The sequence below is a fragment of the Trichosurus vulpecula genome, chromosome 3 (assembly GCF_011100635.1).
Source record: "Trichosurus vulpecula isolate mTriVul1 chromosome 3, mTriVul1.pri, whole genome shotgun sequence".
Classification (NCBI taxonomy): Eukaryota; Metazoa; Chordata; class Mammalia; order Diprotodontia; family Phalangeridae; genus Trichosurus; species Trichosurus vulpecula.
The window spans coordinates 431,459,466-431,485,742 of NC_050575.1; the positions used below are offsets into that span (position 1 = coordinate 431,459,466).

Here is a 26,277-nt window from a genome sequence, read left to right on the forward strand (position 1 = left end):
ACAGACTTGAACATGTTTAATATTTCTTTCACTACAAAGGGCTTTATGTTTCATTAATTTGCTTAAAATTAAATATGTTTTAATTTTTTTTTGCTATTAGGTATCTTGGGATTTAGTTGTCGCTATTTTGCATTTTGGAGCACTCTGCTCTATCAGATTTGAACGACTAACCACGAAATGACAGCTAATGTTTTATAGGAGCACTTTTATTCTTCTATGAAGCCCTATACAACATCACAGTTGGTAACAAACTGTGCTGCTTGGACTCTCAGGTATTTAGCAAAATGATAAGTCTAACTGAGATTTCCCCACAGTCACTGGATTCCCAATGCTATTCTCAAATGTAAATTACCTGAAATTTCATGAGATTCTAACTACACATCAATGATTTCATGAATCATTAAATTCACAGTGCTTTCCTTCAGTATGACTTCTCTGATGTTTAGAAAGGCATGACCTCTGGCTAAAGGTTTTCCCACATTCATTACATTTATATGGTTTCTCCCCAGTATGAATAAACTGATGCTCAATAAGGGATGATTTTCGGCTAAAGGTTTTTCCACATTTAATGCATTCATAAGGTTTTTCTCCAGTGTGAATAAACTGATGTTCAAGAAGAGATGACTTACGACTAAACATTTTCCCACATTTAATACATTCATAAGGTTTTTCTCCAGTATGAATGAGCTGATGTTCAGTAAGGTGTGTGCTCTGACTAAAGGCTTTCCCACATATATCACATCCATAGGGTTTCTCTCCAGTATGAATTCTCTGATGTTTAGAAAGGCATGAGCTTTGGCTAAAAGCTTTCCCACATTCATTACAATTATAAGGTTTCTCTCCAGTGTGGATTCTCTGGTGTTTAGAAAGGCATGAGCTCCGGCTGAAGGCTTTCCCACATTCACTACATTTATATGATTTATCGTTAGTATGAATTCTCTGATGCTGATTAAGGAGTGTGCTCTGGCTGAAGGCCTTGCCACATTCATTACACTCATAGGGTTTCTCTCCAGTGTGAATTTTCTGATGTTCAAGAAGAGAGGAGTTGCGACTGAAGGCTCTTCCACATTCATTACATTTGAACGGTTTCTCCCCAGTATGAATTCTCTGATGTTGAGTAAGGTGTGCACTTCGGCTGAATGTTTTCCCACAATCATTACATTCATAGGGTTTCTCTCCAGTATGAATTCTCTGGTGTTGATTGAGATAGGAGCTTTGACTGAAGGATTTCCCACATTCATTGCATCCATAAGGTTTTTCTCCTGTATGAATTCTCTGATGTTGAATAAAGTGTGTGCTCTGAAGAAAGGCTTTCCCACATTCATTACACTCATAGGGTTTTTCTCCAGTATGTATCCTCTGATGCTTATTAAGGGATGAGCTCCGACTGAATGCTTTCCCACAATCATTACATTTGTAGGGTCTCTCTCCAGTATGAATTATATAGTGCTGAGTAAGGGTTGAGTGATCGCTGTAAACTTTTTCACATTCATTACATTTATATATTTTCTTCTCTGTATTTCCCTGGTGTTTAATTATATCTGAATTCTGTTCGAAGTTCTTTCCATGTATATCACATTTATGTAGCATTTTTTCCATAAGAACTTTCTGTGTTGTATCAAGGGTTGACTTTAGACTATATTTTCTCCCAAAGTGACTACATTCATGACTTCTTTCTCTAGGAGTTTCATTGTGGGGGACTACTGCTTGCCTCACATGTCTCTCCTCATTCCCCAGTTGCTTCTTTAACCAAGCATCACACTCCTGGGTTTCTCTTAACTTGTAGTCAGAGGGACTATCCTGTGATTCCATTACTACCATCTGAAATGATCCTTCTTCAGAAATTTATTTCTTTGGAATTGATTTGTTGGCCTCAGACCTAGTATCCCAGTCTGAAAAACAAATAAAAAAAATTCAGTTGGCAGATTTTTCCAGTGCTGGGTAAAAGGTAAATGAGATGATAATGTAACTCAAAAGAATGTGTCTACAAGGAGAATATGCATGTGATATATCATACAAATGGTTTTACAATCTGTCAGGAAGCAAGGTGATAAAAGGGAGTGAGGGCTGTTGAAAAGTGAAGATGATCAAAGAGAATAGACTGTATGAGCAATGTATCCCAATTCAACTATTTGGTTTTTCAGCTCTATAACACTTCTAGCATTTAGTAGCTGTTTCATATTTCGTTGAAGTATAACTTTCTGAGATCTGAATGACTCCACTACCATGACAACAGTATTATTTTTTCAAAGTAAAAAGGTTTCATTAACCCTAATCCAGTTCTGTGTTGTTACCATGATATTTCTGGATGTCTGATGGTTGGACCTGTGCCAAAGACGGAGATCTCCTGGACTAAAGGTCTACTTAAGCTTCCCTAAGCTCTATTCCTGTATCCTTTCTGCTTGAAGTAGTCTTCCCTATTTGGGCTGATGAGGCTAATACATCTGTGATCTCTATGTGTTCCTATAGCAGGTGCCTTTTCAGTCCTGTCCTGGGCTTACTTTTGCTTGCAGCCTGCCTAAGATCTCTTTTCAGCTGTCACTTTAGAAATGAAGTTTCTTGTTGAGAGGTGTCAGTTGTGGCAGTAAGTGAACAAGATGACCTCCTAGTGTGAATTCTCCTTGACTTTCTTATTAATGCAGTAGTGGGTGTATGCAAATGAAAACTTTAGATTTTTTTCATGCAGCTAATTTCCTGTATGTGGCTTCTAAGGCTCACGGAACAGGCTCCAGCTCTAGGAAAAGCCTAGGTGCCTCATATGCATATGAAACTATCTGCTAAGTTGGGTTATATGGCTCCATATTGTTCCCAGACTGAAAAATCCCCAGTATTTTTTTAGTGCCACATATAACTTGTAAGAAAAGTGGAGATAAAAAAAAATAAAAATAAGAAAAAGAAAAGTGGAGATAAAAGCTTAATAGGAGAATGCTTTCAAAATCAGCCAGCCACGTTCACCAGCACTCATAAAGCTCTCTGGCCACTGATTCCATGGCCTGGGGGTTCTATGATGACAATGTTTTATAGAAGAGCAAGATATGGGGAGGTGGCATAAGGGAGAGAGGATGCAAAGCCTTTACCTTTTTCAATCCCTAAACAACATCACCATTACTGGCAATCTGTGCTGCCTTGACTCTCCGGAATTTGCCAAGGTGAAAAGTCTGACTGAGCTTTCCCCATACTAATGATATTCCCAGTGGCATCCTACAACATGAGTCATCAGATATTTGATGAGAACCTAGGTAAACATGAATGATTTCATACAATCATTAAATTTATAGGGCTTTTTCAATGATGCTTGGACAGAAAGGATCTCTGGGGCTCATGGCTTTCCCACATTTATTATGTTTATAGGGGTTCTTTCCAGTGTGAATGAACTGATGTTCAATAAGATGACTTACAAATGAACATTTCCCACATTTAATACATCCAAAGGTTGTTCTTCAATAAAAATGCACAGATGTTCAGCAAGAGTCACTCTGAATAAATGCTTTCGCACATTCATTACACACAGAGGATTTCTCTCCAGCATGAATTATCTGATAGTTATCAGTGGAAGACCTCTGGCTGAAAGCTTTTCCACTATCATTACATTTGTAGAGCTTCTTTTCCAGAATGAATTATATAATGTTGAGTAAAGACTGAGCAGTCACTAACGATTTTTTCCATATTTATTACATTTACAAATTTTTCCCCATCTTTACCTAATATTTAACATCTGAATTCTATTTGAAGTTGTTTTTGTATATGAGAAATTTATGTATTCTCTTTTATAAAAGACTTTTTGTTGCATAGCAACAACCCTCAAACTATTTTTTACCCCCAAACAACCACACTGATGATCTTTTTCTTTAGTGAGAATATTCTTGGGATGACTATTGTCTCTAATGTCTCTGCTGGTTTCCTTATTGTTTTGTTAGTCAAACTGCTCTAAACTTTTGGAATACCAGGGAATACCCTGTGTAAATCTTTCCATTACCACAATCTCAGAAGATGTCTTGGTTTCAGAAATAGTACCTTAAATATGATTGGAAAGAATTTTTTAAAAATACACATACCAAATCTTTTCTATGTTAGGAAAACTGAGAAGTTATACTGAGAAAGTAATGAAAGTGGATAGAAAAATTACAGGTAATATATGTATTTGCCATTTTTCATGTATGAAGGATGGCAGTATAAGAGGAAAAGTAAGAAAAGAGAGTGGCGTCTCTATCAAAGTTAAGATGATCAAAGAGAATGAAAAAATTAGGTGGTAAGTAGAGTGAACAAAAAAAGAGGCTAAGTAGAATTAGAGAGGAGTAATAGTCCCCCAATAGATAATATATATACAGCACTTCGAGGTTTGCAAAGTGCTTTACATATATTAAGTCACTGGACCCTCATGACGACCCTGAGAGGTAGTGCTATTATGTATGTATATGTATATAAGTATGTGTACATGTTTGTGTGTAAGCATATGTATTGTATATGTGCATATATGTCTAGGTATGTATACAGATTATATATACAGATATGTGTGTATATGGATACATATATGTGTGTATATATTTGTGTATATATATATATATACACATACATATATAAATAAACAAGTTTAGAGAAGTAAAATGAATTCTCTGGCTTCACGTACCTAGTAATTAACTAATTATCTAAAGCAGGATTTTAATTCTTATCTTTCTGATTTCAGGTTCTATACTTGATTCACTGTCCCACTTAGCTATGCCAGGGAAGGATATCTGGAAAAATGGGAGGATGATTTTTAGGAGGTGCTCTCTGCTACTACCCTAATTAAGGCCCTTATTACCCCAACCTTGAATTAGTGTAATAACTTCCTAACTTACCACAGGTTCCAGTTTCTTTCTTCTCCATCCCATCTGGTATGCCATCAATAGCTTGACCTTTCTTGAATACTAATTTAACACCATTTAATTCTGCTAAAACACTAATTTCCTCTTATAACACAATGCTTTTAACATCTCCTTAATGTTTACATGATAAAATCCCAACTTTTCAATGTCATAAAAAAACTAATCCTAGTCTATTAACTTTTTCTTCATCATTCTTTTTTAATCTAGGTCTGTTGCTTCATCATTCCCCATGAAAACCATGCTACCTCAGTCTTTCTTTCTAGTGAGAATGTACCTAGCCTTAGTCACTGAATGAGTGTTGCCTCAGACAAACTGAGACCTGGGAAAGACCTTTACTTAAAAAAGTCAAGGTCTCCTACCTCACGTGGGGCCATCTCCAGTTGGCCTGACTGATATCTGGCCACCTGACCCAGAGGGCTCTGGAGGAGAAAGTGAGGCTGATGACTTTGCACAGCCCTGTGTAACCAGAATGGCCTTTGTTTTCTTTGAGTGACTCAATTTATCTCAGTGAGCTTTACTAGGTGCTAAGCCCCAGGCCCAAACCCCATAAGGTGTTAACGTAATCCATGTGGATGTGAACCTTCCAGGCTCCTAAGGGGAGGGGCCAACTCAAGAACCAATCACCAGAGCCTGAGCTCTGGTGATTCAGATGATGTTTGATGTCTGAAGCCCTATAAGAAGGGAGGACAGAGCCATTTGTGCGGGGCTCTGGAGGTGGTGTTGATGAGGAGACTCTGGGCAGCTGTATCTAAGGAGCCCTCCAGCTTGTAAACCCGGATGCTGAAACTTTGTTGAACTCTGGTAACTTTGTGTTGGGATTGAATCAGACAAAGTCTGTCTGTTGATGTTTGTAATTTGTTTGCATTTTGTTTTGAAGTTCAGGGTACTGGCTTTTTCCCCTGAACTAACTGAATGATATTTGAATTAAAAGTAAGCTTGTCAACCCCTTCACCTTGCTTTCCTTAATTAAGTAGATCAGAAGAACCTGTGCTGTTGGCAGCGTTCTGGGTGCTGGCTGTGGGTGAATCATACCCCCACAGAAGCTGCTAGCCAGATTGTTGAAACATATGGCATAGTCGGTAGGATCTGGCTTTAACAAGGAAGCATGGCATGTTGGGGTACTGGGCTGGTTGAATGTTTCCCAGTTTTTGGATTGCTCTTTGTACTTGGAGTGGCTATGGTTCTGTGCAGCCTCAGGAGCAACAAAGTCCTGAAGGAAAACAGGCTGGTGGAAGTGCTGGGCATGGTTTCCCAGGGGCCCAGAGCAGGAGATAATCCCTTCTTCCCAGGGCTTAAGCTGATAAGCCTGGCCCCGGAGGACTGTACTGAAAGGGTAAATGTCTTGAGATTATATTATATATGGAGTTTTGAAACAGGAGTGGAGAATGGCCTTCCGACAGATTTGGCAGGAGGGGCTGGTGAGGAGAAAGAAGAAGCAGACAGCAGCTGCCAAAATATCGATCCAAGAGACTGCCTGCATGAGAACTTTGGAAAGGTGAGAGCAGTGAGCTACTTTCCAGCTGACTTTGGTGAGGTGAGCACAAAGATGGGGAACCACCTACATCCGGATTCCAGAAGAAGCCAGGTGAGGCCAGTTGGAGTTGGAACCCAGGAGCCTGAAGTCCAGCCCTGGGGCAAGATGGAAACTTTGCAGCAAGGCACTGAGTCTGCCTTTTTGGTCCCTTCAGCTTGGGCTGCTTGGGATCCAGGAGGGAGGCATGGATTTGTTTTTGTTGGGGTGGGGGAAGTGCCTTGGACCCCCAGGGACCCCATCCTGTTGGCTCTATTGCCCAGCAGACTCTCGGGACTTGGAACCATGGACTGGAACTTAATGGGGAGAACAGACCCTAAAAGAACTTTGGACTCTTTCTTTGAAATTGGGACTTTGGGTGCCACGTGGAAGCCTGCAACCGCAGTTTGGGGAGGAGATATCCCCAAGAGAACTCTATTTGTTTGTCTGTTTGCTTTAGGACTTTACTAACTAAAGCATGCCCATGTCTCAGGGTACTGGGAAAAAGCCTGCGATGGCAGTGTGCTGCTGAAGAAGCACTTTATTTGGACACTTTATGAGCTTAAGAGATTAACTTGCTTTGACCCTAGGGGTGGACATTTGAATAGTTAACAATTATTTTGGGAATGATTGATTGAAGAAATTATCTTGCTGGGACCTAGGGGTGGGTCACATTTGAATTGTAAACCAATATTTGGGAATGTCACTGAATGATATGTTTTAGTTTCCTTTGTAATTGGATCACACAGTATGTTCTAGGATACATGGCTGATTAGATTATGTATCCTAGAACAAGGGGTGGAGTGTAACCAGAATGGCCTTTGTTTTCTTTGAGTGACTCAATTTATCTCAGTGAGCTTTACTAGGTGCTAAGCCCCAGGCCCAAACCCCATTAGGTGTTAACGTAATCCATGTGGATGTGAACCTCCCAGGGTCCTAAGGGGAGAGGCCAACTCAAGAACCAATCACCAGAGCCTGAGCTCTGGTGATTCAGATGATGTTTGATGTCTGAAGCCCTATAAGAAGGGAGGACAGAGCCATTTGTGTGGGGGCTCTGGAGATGGTGTTGATGAGGAGACTCTGGGCAGCTGTAGCTAAGGAGCCCTCCAGCTTGTAAACCCGGATGCTGAAACTTTGTTGAACTCTGGTAACTTTGTGTTGGGATATGAATCAGACAAAGTCTGTCTGTTGATGTTTGTAATTTGTTTGCATTTTGTTTTGAAGTTCAGGGTGCTTGCTTTTTCCCCTGAACTAACTGAATGATATTTGAATGCTGAATTAAAAGTAAGCTTGTCAACCCCTTCACCTTGCTTTCCTTAATTAAGCAGATCAGAAGAACCTGTGCTGTTGGCAGCTTTCTGGGTGCTGGCTGTGGGTGAATCTTATACCCCCAAAGAAGCTGCTAGCCAGATTGTTGAAACACCCTGCGTCCCTTAAATCCAATTCACTTGCACGTCATGGCATCACCTTCTTGTTATCATTGGTTCTCTTCAAGAACAACAACAGTGTCCCCAGCACTTAGCACAATGCTAGACACATAGTAAATGCTTCACAAGTGCTTACGGACAGGAATCATTCTCCTGTCTTAACCAGCCCCTTCACTTGTTGCCCAGTGGAGTTTGAGGAATTTTATAATCAAACTATTTGTGTGTGTTTGTCTATTCAAATCTCTCTTATCTATTTCAGATAAGAGTGAGGTTCCTCTGATATTCATTTCCTCCACCCTTTCGTCTACATTTGTATACTCTTCTTCTCATGGATGACAATTATTAGAAATACATCAGTGTATTTCCTTTCTCTTTCCCTTCCTCAAACCCGCGGAAAGAATCGATTCATCTCAAGAAAACTTTTCTTATTAAATTTCCTCAATACCCTTTGAAGACATTAAGGTTCTAAAGGCACACTTATTTCTTCTCTTAATACAATGTTAGCACTATATCATCCACTTGCTAACAAATTTAACTTTTTGATGTTTCTCTGGACTCCTGTATTTGCACTTGAAAGTTCATGTTTAGCTGAAGTCTTTTCATCAGAAACATTTGAAAATCCTCTCTTCCACTAAAGATCCATTTTTACCCCTGTAAGATTATACTCGACTTTTCAGGGTAAAGTATTCTTGGTTGACAGTCCTGTATTTTCCCCATATTCCTGATGGATTTTCATATTTAAATGTTTCCCATAGTTTTGTTTTTCTTTTTTCCTCCAATATTGTATTCCAAGGTCTCCTCTCATTAAGGTAGAGGCTTCCAGGTCCTATGTGATCCTAATTGTAATTTGTTGGCACTTGAACTGTTTGTTTCTGGATAGTTGCAATATTTTTTTTCTTTCATGTGGGAGCTCTGGATATTGGTGATGACATTCCTAAGACTTGTCTTTCTAGAGTTCCTCTTTGTAGGTGATTGGTAGAGTCTTTTTACCTTTATGTTGCCCTTTGGATCTAAGCAGTTTCCACTTATGATTTCTTGATATATAGAGTCTAAGTTGGTTTTTTTTTTAATTATGGTTTTCAGAGAGTTCAATGACTATTAAATTATCTCCCCCTGACCAGGTCAGTTGTTTTTTATATCAAATCGCTTACATTTTTGTCTCATCATTTGTTTTTTTTCCAAGATTTCTTGCTGTCCCCTAAAAATCACTGACTTCTATTTGGCTTATTTTAGTTTTCAAGGAGTCCATTTCTTGGGTAATCAATCAATTCATAAACATTTGTTTAGTGCTTATCATGTGCCAGGCATTGTGCTAAGTGCTGGAAATACAAAAAAAAAAAGGCAAAAGACAGTCCCTGCCCTCTAGGAACTTACAATTTAATGAGGGAGACAACATGCAAACAATACATATAAAGCAAGCTATATACTGGATAAATAGGAAATAATTAATAGAGGGAAGGCACTGGAATTAAGAGGGGTTGCGGAGGGCTTCCTGTAGGAGGCAGGATTTTAAATGAAACTTAAAGGAAGCCAGAGAGGTCAGCACTCAAAGTGGAGGAGGTAAAGCACTCCAGGAATGGAAGTCAGCCAGAATGTCTAGAGTTGAGAGATGGAGTGTCTTCTTTGTGAAATAGTCAGGAGGCCAGTGTTATTCAATCAAAGAGTACATGTCAAAGAGTAAGTTATAAGAAGGCTGGGAAGGTAGGAGGGGGCTAGGTTATAGAGGGCTTTGAATGCCAAGCAGCATTTTTTATATCTGCTCCTGGAGGCAAGAAGGAACCACTGGAGTTTACTGAGGGGAATAAGGTAACTGGACGTGTTTTTTAAGAAAATTACTTTAGTGGCTGAATGGAGGATGGGCTGGAGTGGGGAGAGCCTTGAAGCAGGCAGACCTCACAACAGCTGTTGCAATAGTCCAGTCACAAAGCTATGAGGCTATGAGGATCTACATCAGGGAGGGAGCAGGGTCACAGGAGAGAAGGGGGGGCATACTGGAGAGATGCTGTACAGGTGAAATCTACTAGAGATGCTGTACAGGTGAAATCCACAGGCTTTGGAAACAGCTTGGATATAGGGGGCAAGACAGGGGTAGGAGAGAGTGAGGAGTCCAGGATGATGCCTACGCTGTGAGACTGAGGGACAGTCTGAGGGTCTGTCTTCTAAGTTACTCATTGTCCTTCCAATCCTTTCCTCTAGAGCTTTTGTTTCATTTTTTTTTATCTCTTGCTTCATTTCCTCTAGGTATTCATGTGCTTCTTGGGGACAATAATGTTTTCCTTTGAGTCTCTACTTGCAGTTCTTTTGGGGGATCTCTATGTTTGCAATAATTTTTGATCCTGATCAGTGTTTTCTCTGACTTACTCATCTCTTCAGTTTTGGTTCCCAACTAGGGCTTTGTGACAGGGTCAAGCTTCACCCTATGTTGCACTTGTGATGGTACAGAACCATACTGGTCAGCCCAAAGGGGATAGGAGATTTCAAGAATGAAACTCTAAAAGGAAATGGAGATGTTGAGTGAAAAGGCATGGATATGAGATATGTAATCTAATGAGGTGTGAATGGGCAGTGTTCTTGTGTACTGGAAAGCGAAGTGTTAGAATACTGGAAATGCAGAAAAGGACCGAGGTATGAAGGACTTTACATTCCAAGCAAAGGAGTTTATATTTGATCCTGAAGGTAAGAGGGAGCTTGTTGAGAAGGGCACTGATATGGTCAGATATAAGTTTTAAGAAAAGCACTTTGGCAGCTGAATGGAAGATGAATTATTGATGAGAGACTGGAAGAAGAGAACTCAATTGGAACAAGAGTATAGTCATTCATTTGAGAGGTAATGTAGGCCCAAACTAGGGTGGTGGCTATGTGATTGGAAGGAAGGGGATGGATATGAGATGTTGTGAAGGTAGAAATAACAATATTTGGTAAAAGAATGGCTGTATGGGGTAAATGAAGAATGAGGAATCTGGGATGACATTGAAACTTAATGCCAATGTATCTGTGAGAATGGTGGAGTTCTCAACAATAATAGGAAAACTGGGAAGAGAAAAGAGGATAAATTGTATTTTGCTTAAACTGAGTTTCAATGCTTCTAGGACATCCAAAGGAAGTAAGTTAAGTGAGCCTGGCGCTCAGGGCAAAGACAAGGGTTGGATATGCAGGGAATATCAAGTAATGAAGGATAAACATGACTGTGGCACGGTGCTATAGAAATACTGTTAAGAATGCTAAAACTCACAATGAGCTAAGGCTGGTGAGTGAGTCGATAAATATTTATTAAGTACCTACCATGTGCCAAGCACTGGGGATGCAAAAAAAGGCAGAAGACAGTCTGCTCTCAAGGAGCTTTCAGTCTAATGAAGGAGGTAAGATGCGAACAACAATGCACAAAAACCGTATGTACAGGATAAATTGGAGATAATCAGCAGAGGGAAGGCATTAGTCTGAAGAGGGAATGGTGTTAAGGACAACAAAACGGTTTGGTTTTTTTTAAAGCTATACCGTAAAAAAACAACAAAAAAAGCAGGTTCAGAAAAGGGCTAGGACCGGTGTCTGTGGTGGAGAGGATAATGACGAGTGACGAGAGAGAAGGTGGAGCTATTCCTTTCTTATTCTGTATCTGTCTTCTTTACAAATTACAATGACCTTTACAATGGAAATGACAGAACAAAAAATGACCACTGAAGTTGATACCCAATATAAGAGCTCTTAGAGCCCCCTCAAGTAACCTGTTTCGGGAACTTCATGATTCCCTTGTGTCCTGAAAGATCCGGTAGCTGCAACTGCTGAGTCACTTTCAGTGTCAAAAAGACCACGGGAAATGGGACAAGTACTGTGAGACTGAAGATGGGACATGTCCCAATTTTAAAAAAAGGAACCAATAGTCTGCAAATTACAGGCCAGAGAACCTGACTGAAAATGAAATACTAAAATAAGTTTAGAATCATGGCAGAAATTTCTATTAAAAATACTTATAACAAGATATGAGAAAGCTGGACTGCTCCACAAGTGAAAAAAAATAGAGAAACTATAAATCTGTAACTGAGTTTGTTAATTAATGTGCTTGATGAGCGCCCCCTCTAGTCATGTCTAGGTTTTTACGCTTTGACTCATGGAAATTTCACTGAAAGGGGAAGGAAACGAAATCATCTCCCAGGACGAACAGAGGAAACATGAAATAACTTAACACATTTGTCTGTCCGTGGCATTCTGCACATGTTATGTATTACTGTATCCCGCATCGTATCCACAACGCGCTCGCCGCCGGATCACGTGGTCGGCTCCACGTACTCCACCCTGGGAACCACAGACCGAGGGGTTCCGGCTGCCCACGCTGGGGAAGAGATTACGGCAGCACACACTTCCAAAGCTGCGCATGCGCCAGCTCTCCCTCGGCCCCGCCTCCCCGGGCGCGCCCCCGCTCAGGCATGCACATGCACGCGCACAGTCCAGCACGCACACACAAGAAGCGCGCTCACACCTGAAGAGGCACCTAGCTTGCACACACGACACACGCGCACGAACACACCTATACTAACACGCACTACCCTGCAGGTCCGGACTCACCTTCCGAGCGAGCGGAGCCGGCTTCGAGCCAACAAAGGCGACCGGCGCCCCATCTCACTGAGGAACGACGCGTGCGCAGACGTGCCGCGAACTACGATGACCAGAATCCTCCGCGCCTCGAGGCCTCTATTTCCCAGACGCCTCCGCGGGGCGCTAGCCACTGCCTGGAAAGCGTCTTTCCTAAGGTTATAGAGGGGGTTTGTGGCGAGGCAGAATTGGAACCCACGTCCTCTGGCTCCAAATGCAACGTGCTCTTTCCAATATCCCCAAGCTTAGCTAGGGTCCACCTTGTCCATCCAGGCTGTAGAACCAATAGGATGGCTGTTGAAAGATCTAGGAGAATGGGAGACAGCCCTAATTATAAAACTCCGAGTTGTGAAAAATAAGATGGTTATGTCTGGAGTCTGAAAACTATAGATTACTGAGCTTCGGTTTTGTTCCTGGCTAATCGTTCCAGAAAAAAAAAATTAAAATGTATACACATATACGTATATAGAGATACAGATATAGATATATGAAACTATATATATATATATTTACACACATACATACATATGTATATGTGTATATATGTTTCAATATGCTTCATACAGAGACAGATCCACAGGGCAGCAAAGTGGAAACTGAGGAAATTGAGCAAAAGGGATTTTTCACCAGCATATAGCTATGGGGCAATGCACATTTTCTTTTTAGACTTGTCTAAAAATCTGACTGTGATTTGTATATAAAGTCTGAGTTGTCAGAGATAGATCTACTTTCTTCCTTTTTTTCAATTCTTCCAGTAGTTATTTTTTTGTCCATTTAACTGGTTAAGCAGTATCTGCAGAAAATGGAATGTTTTTAGACAAGTTTGTTCATTGTGGAGCAAATTAGTAAAATAGAATTTTTAGTGCTTTTATCTGTTGCAATCCATGTACATTCCATCCTGAAGGGAGCTATCCAGCAGTAAGCGATGTCTAGGCTTAGTCCTTTTGGAATATTTAAAAACCTAGATGTTCTCCAGTATGTTGGTAGATCCTCTGTGTCATATGGATGGGTAAGAATCAGCCAAAAAGAAGAGGAGGCATGGATGGGTTGGGATCTGCACTGTCGGAAGGGGCAGGAACCTTGATGAGGTCACAGATCCACAAAGGTGTACACATTGAGACTGTATATAAGGTGATGTGTCATCTGTGGGACTCCTGTGTCTGTCACAGTCATGAGTGCTTAATGTACCTTGAAGTACCCAAAGTAACTACATCTGTGGCTGGAACCAATGATTCTGCCCTCCCCCACTACCACAACCTAATATGTGGGTAGAATTAGAAGTAGATGTTTTAATATTGACTTTGTGAAACCACAACATACTAAAAATAGTCTGCCAAATATATGCAATGTCTAAAAATTCCATTTCTCCATGTTGAAAGTAGAAAACTCTTCACACGTTGGCTGGCTCTCCTCCCCTAATGTTAAAAACGAAGACCACATGGAAAATAGAGAAATCAAAATAGGAGTAACAAAATCTGTCAAATGTTAAACTAAAATCATTTGAAGCTAACATGGATGACAAATGGTCTGTTATGTACATTTAGAGGCAGCCAGGTGGTGCACTGGACAAAGCCTGGACCTAAAATTAGAAAGAAAAGTTTGAATACAGTCTCAGATATTACTAGCTGTATGACTCTGGTAAAGTCAATCAATGAATAAACATTTATTAAATGTCTACTATGCGCCAGGAACTGTGCTAAGTTCTGGGGATACAAAAAGAAATAAAAAGCAGTCCCTGCCCTCAAGGAGTTTACAATCTAATGGAGGAGACAATATGTAAACAAATATATACAAAGCAAGCTAGATACAGGAGAAATAGGAAATAATTAACAGAGAAGAGGAACTGGAATTAAGAGGGGTTGGTGAAGTCACTTAACATCTGTCAGTTTTAGTTTCCTCATCTGTAAAATTGGGGTAATAATCACACCTATCTTGCAGGGTTGTTATAAGGACCAAATGAGATAATATTTGTAAAAAGTGCTTAGGATGGTGCCTGGCACATGGTAGGTACTTAATAAATGCTTGTTTCTTCCTCTTCTACCTTCTTAACTTTTCCCCCTTCTTTCTCCTTGGAGAAATAGGCTTATCTTTTGTCTTAGAAAATAGCCTTGAGGAAAAGAGGTGATGCAAAGAAATTAAAAAGAAAAGGCAAGTAAAATATTTTAAAGAAAAATGTAATGCATCATTTTTTTAGTAGGAAGAGTTGAATTTGTCTACAGCAAAGGGCAAAGTAAGAGAAGGGCTGAGATAGGAGGAAATGTGGGGAAAGGAGAAGGAAGGTGGAAGGCTGTCTATGCTAGATGGAGTGAGTGTCCTGTACCCTGAGGAACCAAGGGAAAGACTAAGAATCTCAGTAAAGAATACAAGTGAGCCATTGCTGAGGCCAAATTGGCTGAACAGGCAAGTATGAAGACATGGCAGCCTGCATGAAGTCTGTAATAAAGCAAGGAACTGAATTATCCAATTAGAGGAAGAATTGTCTCTCAACGCTTTCAAGAATGTAGGATGCCAAAGGTCATCTTGGAAGGTCATCTCAAGTATTCCTGAAAGACTGAAGGTGCTGAGAAAAACAGCAAGTGGTTTGAGAATACACAGGAAATTCAAACCATGTAAAGAGATATTTGCAATGATGTACTTACTCTATTGGGAAAGTTTTTGTTTCCTAAGGCATCATTAAGCAGAAAGCAAAGTTTTCTATTTGAAAATGAAAGGCAACTATGCCTGGAATTTGGCTAAGGTTGCTACTGGAGAACATTCATGAATTAGGGATCTATCATAAGCATTTCAAGAAGCCTTTGAAATCAGCAAAGAGAACATGCAACCAATTTGTCCTAAAAGAAGCTGGATCCTAGACAGAGAAGTCTTTTATCAAAGTCATTTTAGAGTTTAATACATTAAGCAAACAATCCAGAATCACTCACCAACAATATACTAACCATCCAATTACTGAGAGAAAAACCAAAATTGTGGATATTGGAAGTCCACGGAGAGGAAATTGAGGAGAAGAGAGAAATAACCAACCTTCTAACTTCTGTGTGCCTTGTTCTAAAATAATGATGACGATAAAATAAATCATTTACACAGTGTTTTAAGATTTGCAAAGCACTTTACAAATATTCTCCCATTTGATCCATAGGAGTGATGGGACCTGGACCCCTAAAGTAAAAAACCAAGTCCCTGGAAGTAACCCTGATTGCCTAATTAGCCTAACCCAGGTGGCCTAATTCACCTGCTTGACATTCCTTTCACGGTCAGACCTAGCCCACCCCAGACTCCTTACCACTCCTTATTCCCATCCAGACCCTTCCACTATCCTTTTTTGCATATAAGCATCAGCATTATCCTCATCAGTTTGCAACTTCCCTGGCTTTATTGGTTTTACAATAAACTTTACCACTTGACTGGAAGACAGTTTGAGTGCATGAATTCATTCCAGACAATGCTGCCCCGTACCCTGATATTTTGGGGGGTTCCTGTCACCCCTAAACTTCATCATGTCCACCCTAGGAGGTGGGTGCTATTATTATCCCCATTTTACAGATGGAGATACTGAAGCAAAACCGGTGAAATGACTTGCCCAGGGGTCATAGTGCTGGGCTAAGTGCTTTACAAATATTATCTTGCAAGGCAGGTGTCTTAAGCTGGAAGCTTTTTTAGAGCAATTGAGATAAATTGTTTTTGGAGTAAATGAGAAAAAAAATAAGTAACTTCATTTCTGTTAAGTCTGAATATGTTTTGAAAGAACAGATAAAGGACAAAAATGAATGTTTCTTTCCCTGGCAAATCACACAGCCTAAATTTGAGTTTACAATTTTTTTTTCAAAGTCAAAGGATCCTTCCTTTGAAAACTTCAGTAATTTGATAGGCCAATTAAAATTGTCTAAGAATTTGATAGTTCCTTCTTTAGTAGGTTTGTATAAAATACTGGCCTTTCTTGAGACAGAACTATTTTATCCTGAGAGCATCAGTTTCCTCCCTGGGAGTTCTTCCAACCTTTTCTGTTACATAGTCCATTCTGACTTCACCCAGACAGGGGAAAACCTGTCCTTAAGTCTTACCCATCCACAAGAGCTTCATTTGATCTTTACTTACCTGGGGAATCTGGCCTTAGATCTTATTGACCAAGGGTACATAATTCTAACAGGTATATGCTATAGCCAACTCTACCAGCTCATGAGAGCTGATTGTTAAATTTTCAGGGTGAACATTTACACTGTGAAAAATGATTATTAACAATCAATTTCTTAGGGAAGTTCAGAGCCCCCCCACCCCACTTTCCAAAGTCCTGACTTTAAGTTAGGTTTTTCTTCAGAAGGACATTACATATGAGATTGCATTGACTCTCCTAATCCTGGTCAGACCCAACCCAAGCTTGTAAAGAATTTAATCTAAAGTAGAGAAGCCCATTTTGTTCTACAAAGCTTGGATGGAGACAGATTATTTTGTCTAGATCAAAGCTTCTTAAACTGTGGGTGCCTGGGCACTGTGTAACTGAATGTGGGGGTCAAAAAAATTTGCCATCAGTAAAATGTTTCTGAACAAGCAATGAACAAAAATTAATTCAAAATCAAACAAGTTGCTTGCAGCTTCACTTCAGCATTGGTTCTGAACACAAAATGTGCATTTTGCACTGTGCATGCCCTCACACCACACAATGCCAATGAACTCTGCCAGAAATGCCTTGGCTCAGATTCAAGACTATTGTATGTTATGAATTGCACTATTTTTACTGTACAGGCAAAGTTTTCTGCTCTTACGGAAAAATAATAGTTTAATTATGGAAAATAAAGACTTTAAATATTTTCCTACTGTCATTCCTCAGCATGTAAGTATCAGATTAGTATATCTTTGGATTATGTTGTGTTAAAATCTTTGATTTTAAAAATTGCTGTTACCTCTTTCTTTTACCGAAACATAAGTGTTTAATTGCAAAAAGTAAAGATAAAAGCCCATTAATAATATTTCCCCACCATCACCATTGTATTTGTATGTAAGTGTGAACATCAATTTTTAAAATTAAGCACAAATGTAATTTCATAAACTAAAGCTAGTATTTATTTGAGAAATTATTAGCAATATTTATTCGTATTTTAGGACAAAAATATTTTTTCAGTTGTTGATAAGTACCTGTGGTGCTAATCATGATTAAAGATCTTCCCCCTGCCCCCCCCCCCCACCCATTTATTAGGTCTCAGGTGGAGCTAGTTAAGGGAAGCTTGATTAGGGGAGGCTTATTTGTAGGCAGGCCCACACTCTTTGCTAACTAGGTGCTAAGGTTTAGGGCCCTAAACAGGGTATATATACACTGAGGGTAGCCATTGAGCTCAGACTAGAGAGTTGTGGAGGAGAAGGAGGAGGAAAAGGAGCAGGAGGAGGAGGAGGAGGAGGAGGAGAAGAGAGAATGGAGAACTGTGAGAGAGGACGGAGAACTGGAAGAGACAGAGAGATGGAGAGACAGAGAGAGAACTGGAAGGGCTCTGAGAACTTCAAGGGCTTTCAGAGCTGCAGGAGGAGAGGACACAGGCAAGCAGACAATTAGGATCTGCGAGTGAGTGTTTACAGGAAGGCCCCCGCAGAGAGGAAGGTTACCGGCTGGCTTGGCTCCTTGCTGAGATATTGTGCTTTAATTTTCTTGCTGTTACATTGAAGTAGACTTACTGGTTTTGGAATACAATTGTTGCTATGTTGAATTGGAGTTATTGGTTTTGGGATTTGATCCTCTGGTGTCTGAATAAATGGCTTACTTCTGCCTTCTATATAGAGAGTCTCTCATACTTTGCGATTCCGAACTATAAAGGCATATTCATGGCCACCATCGATATCATGAATCCTGCCTTACTGATACAGTGCCTAAATGTAGACAGAAGAGGTAAAAAAAATACCGATGACAATGCTGCAGACTCTTTGCTACCAGGTTGTAGTACACTTAAATTGACAAGAAAAAGAAAATATGCTGAATCATTTTTGCAATATGGACTTACTTCTAATAATGATGATGGTGTAGAGAAAACTTCTTTGCTTAATTTGTAATGAAATTTTGGCTGTAGAGAGCATGAAACCAGTCAAAGTAAAGTGACATCTTAATACCAAATATTCAGAGTACTGCAATAAACCAAAGGAATATTTTGAATGACTTTTAAAATCTTCAAATAAAGAAAAACAATGTTTTGAGAAATTTGTTACTGTCAGTGAATAGCATTTACTTGAATCTTATGAATCTTCTTATTTAGTTGCAAAAAGCTAAAAAGCCATATGCAGTAGGAGACCTCATGTTACCTGATGCTATTAAATCATCAGAAATAGTTCAAGTGAAAAAGTATGGGGATGAAATTCATAAAATTCCTTTATTGAATGTTACCATTTCCAAAAGAATTTCTGAAATTAGTAATGACCAATTCCAGAAGCTTATTACCAGGCTTAAGGGCAGCCCAAAGTTTGCAATTCAGTTTGATGAAACAACTGATATTTCTAACCTGGCACAGCTGTTACTTTATGTAAGATATGTTTATGAAGGAAGCATATATGAGGGATTATTTTTTTGTCACATATATTTTAAGGTTGATGAATTTTTCACAAACAAAGGTTTATGGTGGAAAAATTGCATTGGAGTCTGTGCAGACTGTGCTGGAGCAATGATGGGCAAGAATCTTGGATTCATAGCAAAAGTTAAAGCTGGTGGTGATGAACATATCACTTTTACTGACTGCATGATCCATGGGGAGGCACTTGTAGACAAAAAATATCACCAGAGTTAGATGTTGTGCTTCATGATACTATCAAAATCATTAACTTCATTAAAAACTGTGCCCTAAACAGTTGTTTGTTTTCAAACCTTTGGAAAGACATGGACTCTGATTACAAAAGCTTATTATTACATGCAGAGGTAAGGTGGCTCTCAAGAGGGCAAAGTTTAATCAGATTATTGAAAATGAAAGATGGAGTTGTTATATTTTTGACTGAGCAGAAATCCAATTTTGTTAATTTTTTTTTGAAATGACATGGCTTTCAAAACTGTGTTATTTGTCAGACATCTTCAAAAAATTCAGTGACTTAAACATGTCACTTCAAGGAAAACATTTATGTTGAAAGATAAAATTGAAAGTTTTACTAAAAGGTTAACATATGGAAGAATAGGGTGGAAAATGTTTCTTTAGAAATATTTGCAGCTACAGATGATTTTATAATTGAAAATAACCTTCCCAAAGATTCAATTGTATGAGTTATAATTGATCTTCTAAAGTGCTTGGAGACAGTTTCAGAAATACTTCCCTTCAAATTTTGATTCTAAAAAACTAAGTTAGGTTCATAAGCCACACTCAATTGAAATAAAAAATGTCAGTCATCTGTCTTTAAAAGTTTAAAAAGAATTTGCCAAGTTATCAAGTGATGGGGAAACTTGAGTTTCCTAAAAAAAAATCTTTAAATGAATTTTGAATTGGGATTAGGACAGAATTTCTAACACCTTCTGAAATGGCCCTAAATATACTTCTGTCATTTTGTATGGTGTGTTTATACAAAATGGCATTCTCGGCATTGATGATTATAAAGTTGAAATATCCATCACCTCTGAAAAACAGTGAAGATGCTCTCTGTTCTGCAGTATCAAGTATTCTACCAAGATTTAATTCTTTATGTAAAAATAAACAAGCACATCCATCAGTATGCAAATTTGCTTTCATCTTTAATAAATGGTAAAATTATACGCATACTAAAGAATTGTTTTAAAATAAATTTCTTCATGATATATTATCAGTAAATGTTTGATTTATATACATACATATTATATACATATAATATATATATTATATATTATATATATATAATTATATACATATAGTATAATTATTATATACCTATATACCTGAGGTTACATAACAATTTCCAGTGACTCCAGTCATGAGTGGAAAAAGTTTAAGAAGCCCAAGTCTAGGTAGCCCAAGACTGGGAGTGGTTGGATATAGCTGGGAATGGTCTGGTATGGCGCTGTTTTCTCTGTCCAGGAGTGAAATGATGTTGGAATGACATCAGCCCCTGCTGGAAGGGTATATAAACTGTGCAACCTAACCCCAAAGGTGAGCTCAGTTACTGACTGCATCCCATGCATTCATATACATGTCTACCCACTTTGAGAGACATAAATGGCATACAGCTTAATTCTGTTTGTCTTTCTTAGACTGAATTCTGAAGGTTGACACACCTTAGAAATAAGCAAATGCTATAAATCAGGGCTTAATTTATTGTTCTAGCACAGTGCCTAGAGCATAGTAGCCATTTAATAAATTTTTATTAATTGATTGTTTACATAAAATATTGAAATATAAAAACTGTTCTGTTGTCTATTAGAAAATAAACATTCATAAATATTTATTTTATTGATTTTACTCTAGACTTGAGAAAGTGGAGAAAATATGAAGAACAAAGTACGTCATGCATTTTTGAAGAGTTAATTGTTAACCATTTACGAGCATACCTTTAAGGGTTCTAGACTTCACTGTCTTGTTGCTTGCCAGACTCACTCAGGTAGCAAACAGCTAGGTCTTATTTCTGTTGCTCAGCTATATTTTGATAGCCCTTGTTGATGAGGTTGGAATGCAGGAGAGCAGGTTCTGGTGTGAAAGAATACACTTAGACTTTCTCTTAGCCAGCAGGAGCTTTACTGATGCAAAAGCCACAGTCCTGTACTGTAGCAACAGGGCTAAGTAAAGCAACTGGTATTTGGGGGGTGGAGCTAGGCTTATATAGCAAAATTCTGGCAGAAAGCCGAATTGCCTGTAGATGTTCCAGATGAGGATGTAGTTTTATGGCAGTTCCAGATAAGGAGGAATTTTATGGTACAGGATAAGGGGGACAGGAGACATTTTATGATACAAGATAAGGAGGAGTTTTATGGTATTTCAAGATAAGGAGAAAAGGACTTTAGGATGCTCTCAAGTTACAGAGTGAGAAGAATGTATATAACAATGAGGGTGGACCTATTCTAACGAGCAGCTTCATAAAGTACTGGAAACGCAGCCCTTAATATTCTATTTAACCCCTAGGGTACCGTATGCTGTAACCACATCGGTACCCTATAGAGTTAGTGATATAGCATTAATAGACAAATATACTGGTAGGGCTTTACAAAGTTAAGTACTGTTCATCTGAGAGTTTGGTTAAAGGAGGCAAACAAAAATGATGGAGAAAATGTTAAAATGCAGATGAAATTTAAAAGTGTGCCATGCAGGTTTTTTTCTTCTCTAGAGAGCTGATTTTCTTTTCTTTTTATTTAATTTATTTAATATATTTAGTTTTCAGCATTGATTTTCACAAGAGTTTGAATTACGAATTTTCTACCCATTTCTACCCTCCCCCCACTCCAGTCAGCCCTCCCTTCTGTCACCCCACTCCCCTCCCATCCCCCTTTCCCTTCCTTTCAAGATAAATTTCTACACCCCATTGCCTGTGTATCTTATTTCCCAGTTGCATGCAAAAACTTTTTTTTGTTGTTTTTGAACATCTGTTTTTAAAAACTTTAAGTTCCAGATTTTCTCCCCTCTTCCCTTCCCACCCACCCTCCCTAAGAAGTCAAGCAATTCAACATAGGCCACATGTGTACCATTATGTAAAACCCTTCCACAATACTCAGGTTGTGAAAGACTGACTATATTTTTCTTCTTCCTCACCTATCCCCCTTTATTGAATTTTCTCCCTTGATCCTGTCCCTTCTCAAAAGTGTTTGTTTTCGATTACTTCCTCCCCCACCTGCCCTCTCTTCTATCATCCCCCCTTTTTTATCTTCTTCCTCCTTTCCTATGGAGTAAGATATCCCATTGACTGTGTATAGTATTCCCTCCTCAGGTCAAACCTGATGAGAGCAAGATTCACTCATTCCCCCTCACCTGCCTCCTCTTCTCTTCCTACAGAATGACTTTTTCTTGCTACTTTTATGCGAGATAATTTACCCCATTCTATCTCTCCCTTTCTCCCTCTCTCAATATATTCCTCTCTCATCCCTTAATTTGATTTTATTTTAGATATCATCCCTTCATATTCAACTCTCCCTGTGCCCTCTGTCTATGTATATATACACACATACATATATACATACATACACATTCACTTATATATATGTATATATACATAAACATATATTATACATGTATATATACATAAACATATATTACATATGTATATATATATATGCATATTCCCTTCAGCTACCCTAATACTGAGGTTTCATGAATCATACACATCCTCTTTCCATGTAGGAATGTAAACAAGACAGTTCAACTTTGGTAAGTCCCTTGCGATTTCTTTTTCTTGTTCTTTTTCTTGATTACCTTTTCATGCTTCTCTTGAATCTTGTGTTTGAAAGTCAAATTTTCTATTCACTTCTGGTCTTTTCACTGAGAAAACTTGAAAGTCCTCTATTTTATTGAAAATCCATATTTTTGCCTTGTAGCATGATACTCAGTTTTGCTGGGTAGGTGATTCTTGGTTTTAATCCTAGCTCCACTGACCTCTGGAATATCATATTCCAAGCCCTTCGATCTCTTAATGTAGAAGCTGCTAGATCTTGTATTATTATGATTGTGTTTCCACAATACTCAAATTGTTTCTTTCTGGCTGCTTGCAGTATTTTCTCCTTGATCTGGGAGCTCTGAAATTTGGCAACAATATTCCTAGGAGTTTTCTTTTTGGGATCCATTTGAGGAGGTGATCTGTGGATTCTTTCAGTTTCTATTTTACCCTCTGGCTCTAGAATATCAGGGCAGTTCTCCTTGAAAATTTCTTGGAAGATGATATGTAGGCTCTTTTTTTGATCATGGCTTTCAGGTAGTCCAATAATTTTAAAATTATCTCTCCTGTATCTATTTTCCAGGTCAGTAGTTTTTCTAATGAGATATTTGACATTGTCTTCCATTTTTTCATTCCTTTGGTTCTGTTTTATAATATCTTGATTAATCATAAAGTCACTAGGTTCCATTTGCTCCAATCTAATTTTTAAGATAGTATTTTCTTCAGTGGTCTTTTAGACCTCTTTTTCCATTTGGCTAATTCTGCCTTTCAAGGCATTCTTCTCCTCATTGGCTTTTTGGAGCTCTTTTGCCATTTGAGTTAGTCTATTTTTTAAGGTGTTGTTTTCTTCAGTATTTTTTTTCAGTATTTTTTGGGCCTCCTTTAGCAAGTCATTGACTTGTTTTTCATGGTTTTCTCTCATCCTTCTCATTTCTCTTCCCAATTTTTCCTCTACTTCTCTCACTTGCTTTTCCAAATCCTTTTTGAGCTCTTCCATGGCCTGGGACCAGTTCATGTTTTTCTTGGAGGCTTTTGATGTAGGCTCTTTGACTTTGTTGACTTCTTCTGGCTGTATGTTTTGGTCTTCTTTGTCACCAAAGAAAGATTCCAAAGTCTGAAACTGAATCTGAGTGTGTTTTTGCTGCCTGGCCATGTTCCCAGGCACCTTACTTGACCCTTGAGTTTTTCAGCAGCGTATGACTGTTTGTAGAATACAGAGTACTTTGTTCCAAGCTTGAGGGGATGTGCTGTTGTTTTCAGAGCTATTACAGCCAGCTCTGCCACACCAGCACACCAACCCGGACTGGACTCAGATCTTGTGCAGGCTCTGACTCCTGCTCTGATTCGCCACTTAATTCCTCCCACCAGGTGGGCCTGGGGCCAGGAGCAACTGCAGCTGTAGTTCCTTTAGCTGCCCCACCTCTGCTCCTCCTGGGGCGGTGGTCAAACAGTGAACTCTTTCCACTCTCTCCTGCAGCTTTTCCCACTAACGTTCTCTGTTGTCTTTGGTGTTTGTGGGTTGAGAAGTTTGGTGACTGCCACAGCTCACTGATTCAGGATGCTAGGGCCCGCTCCGCCTGGTTCCCAGTCTGGTTGGTCCACATGGGCTGCACTGGGCTCAGCTCCCCTCCTGCTCCCAGCTCCGTGTGCGATAGACCTCACTCAGCGACCATCCAGGATGTCCTGGGCTGGATCCCTGCTTCCCTCTGCTATTTTGTGGGTTCTGCAGTTCTAGAATTTGTTCAGAGCCATTTTTATAGGTTTTTGGAGGGGCTTGGTCAGGAGCTCACACAAGTCCCTGCTTTCCAGCTGCCATCTTCAAGAGCTGATTGTTAAACATTTACCAGCATGACATTGCTTTATTGGGTATGCTTCCACAGTTCTTTCATTCTTTCTTTGATCTTTTTGGAGTATATGCCTAATAATGGGATCTCTGAATCAAAGAGCGTGCACAGTTTAGTGACTTTGATGGTACAATTTCAGATTACTTTCTAGAATGGTGAGACGTACTGTGTTTCACTAACAGGACAGACCTAATTTTTCACTGTCTCGTTCTCTACTGGCCCTGGAGAAGAGTCCTAGCACTCTGTAGATGTTCAGAAAATACACTGACCCCAATAACTCTTCCTATATTTGGGTGGGGAGCAATCTGTCTGGTTCTCAGCCCAGGGCAAGAATAAACATTCCTCTCAGTATGCCATAGTGGAGAGGGAGCTGAGGTTATAATCAAAGAAAGAATTTAGAGATTGTCTACCATCGGTTCCTAAAGTGGGTGATAGTGCCCCCGGGGGTGCTGAAATGATCAATGGGTGGTAGTAGTAGCCTTGGGTGCAATTGGGGGGTGTTGAACAAAAATAAGGGCACAGTTGAAGCATAAGGAAACAAGAGAAGTTTGAAAAAACATTAGTACATGTTTCATCTGTTGTGTAACGGAGTTAAAGTTGTAGTAATTACATTTTTTCCAAATAAACACACAAAACATGAATTGTAACCCATCAGAGGTCAAGTCTGCCAACAGGTCTTAACAAGGAAGTGTTGGCAGGTAACCTTGTCATGCATTGTCAGGAAGTCTGGCATGCATTGGCAGGAATATGTGAGTGTAATGACTTGTTTACAATGCAACACTATGGTTACATGATACAATATTACATTGTCAAAATTTTAGTCGAATAAAATACCCACAACTTTACAGTAAATTTTAAAATTTAAGATGTGTCATTAAAAAAATTACATGGTTTTGAAATGATGTAAATTAAAAAAAAACACATTAAAGGGCTAAAGAAAGTAGATTTCCAGGGGGTATTGAGTAATTTTTTTTTTGGAAAAGGGGGTGGTAGGCTAAATAAGTTTGGGAACTTGTAGTCTAGTCCAACCAAGAGAGGTGATGTGATTTCCCAAGGTCATACATCAGAGGAAGCATCAGAGGAAGAATTTGAATCTAGGTCCTCTGCCTCCAAATCAAGGGATATTTCCACTGCACCAAATCGGTATCAAAACCTCTCCCAACACTTACTAGCTGTAGGACCTTGGGCAAGTAACTTACCCTTTCTAGGCTTCAGGTCTTTATCTTTAAAATGAGGGGATTGGACTATATGGTCTCTGAAGTATCTTTTAGGCAAATCATGGAAGGTGTATAAACCTCAGTTTTCTCATCTGTAAAATGGAGATGATGATAACACCTATTTTTCAGGGTTATTATGAGGATCAAATGAGATACATTATGCAGAGTCCTATCTAAAACTGGAGTATTGACTTCCACTCCAATAACGAGTCTTTTCCTGTCCATTCAGATACAACCAATTTAATTTTTAATGATTTATTTGGTGCTTACCATGTCCTATGAGTACTAATTCTTATCTCAAAAAAAGTGTTCGTTATGTAAAGGGACCTTTGAGTAGCCTCTAAGTATTGACTCTCTTGTTCCTTCTTCCTTCCGTCCTTTGTCATACATTTCACCATCCTCACCTATTTCCATCTCTGTAATGAACCCACCAAGTATCAGGGTGCACGTTGATTTCATTTGGAGGCTCTGGTTGAACTCTGCGTTGCCTTACTCTGGCTCTTCATCCTCTTCAACTAATGTTGATGCATGGACCGCAGCCACTTTCAT

General features: G+C 39.2%; 1 protein-coding gene across 1 annotated transcript; it reads right to left on the reverse strand.

Annotated features, from left to right (window-relative positions):
• Window positions 1-329: 329 nt before the first annotated feature.
• On the reverse strand, window positions 330-26,277 carry LOC118842823 (zinc finger protein 883-like). Its single transcript, XM_036750136.1, has 5 exons — window positions 26,222-26,277; window positions 12,363-12,542; window positions 12,058-12,276; window positions 3,324-3,438; window positions 330-1,557 (listed from the first exon to the last, which is right to left on the reverse strand). The coding sequence occupies exons 1-5, from the start codon at window positions 26,275-26,277 to the stop codon at window positions 391-393; spliced, it is 1,737 nt and encodes a 578-aa protein (XP_036606031.1). The 3' UTR covers window positions 330-390.

Excerpts from the sequence above, each read along its gene's own strand:
- LOC118842823 (XM_036750136.1), bottom strand. The coding sequence starts at position 26,277 with ATGAAAGTGGCTGCGGTCCATGCATCAACATTAGTTGAAGAGGATGAA. Across the intron at positions 3,439-12,057 it reads GCCGACCACGTGATCCGGCG|AACAACCTTTGGATGTATTA; the intron begins GCGAGCGCGTTG and ends TTTTTATTGAAG. Across the intron at positions 1,558-3,323 it reads ATAATAAATGTGGGAAAGCC|TTCGAACAGAATTCAGATAT; the intron begins ATGAGCCCCAGA and ends CATGGAAAGAAC.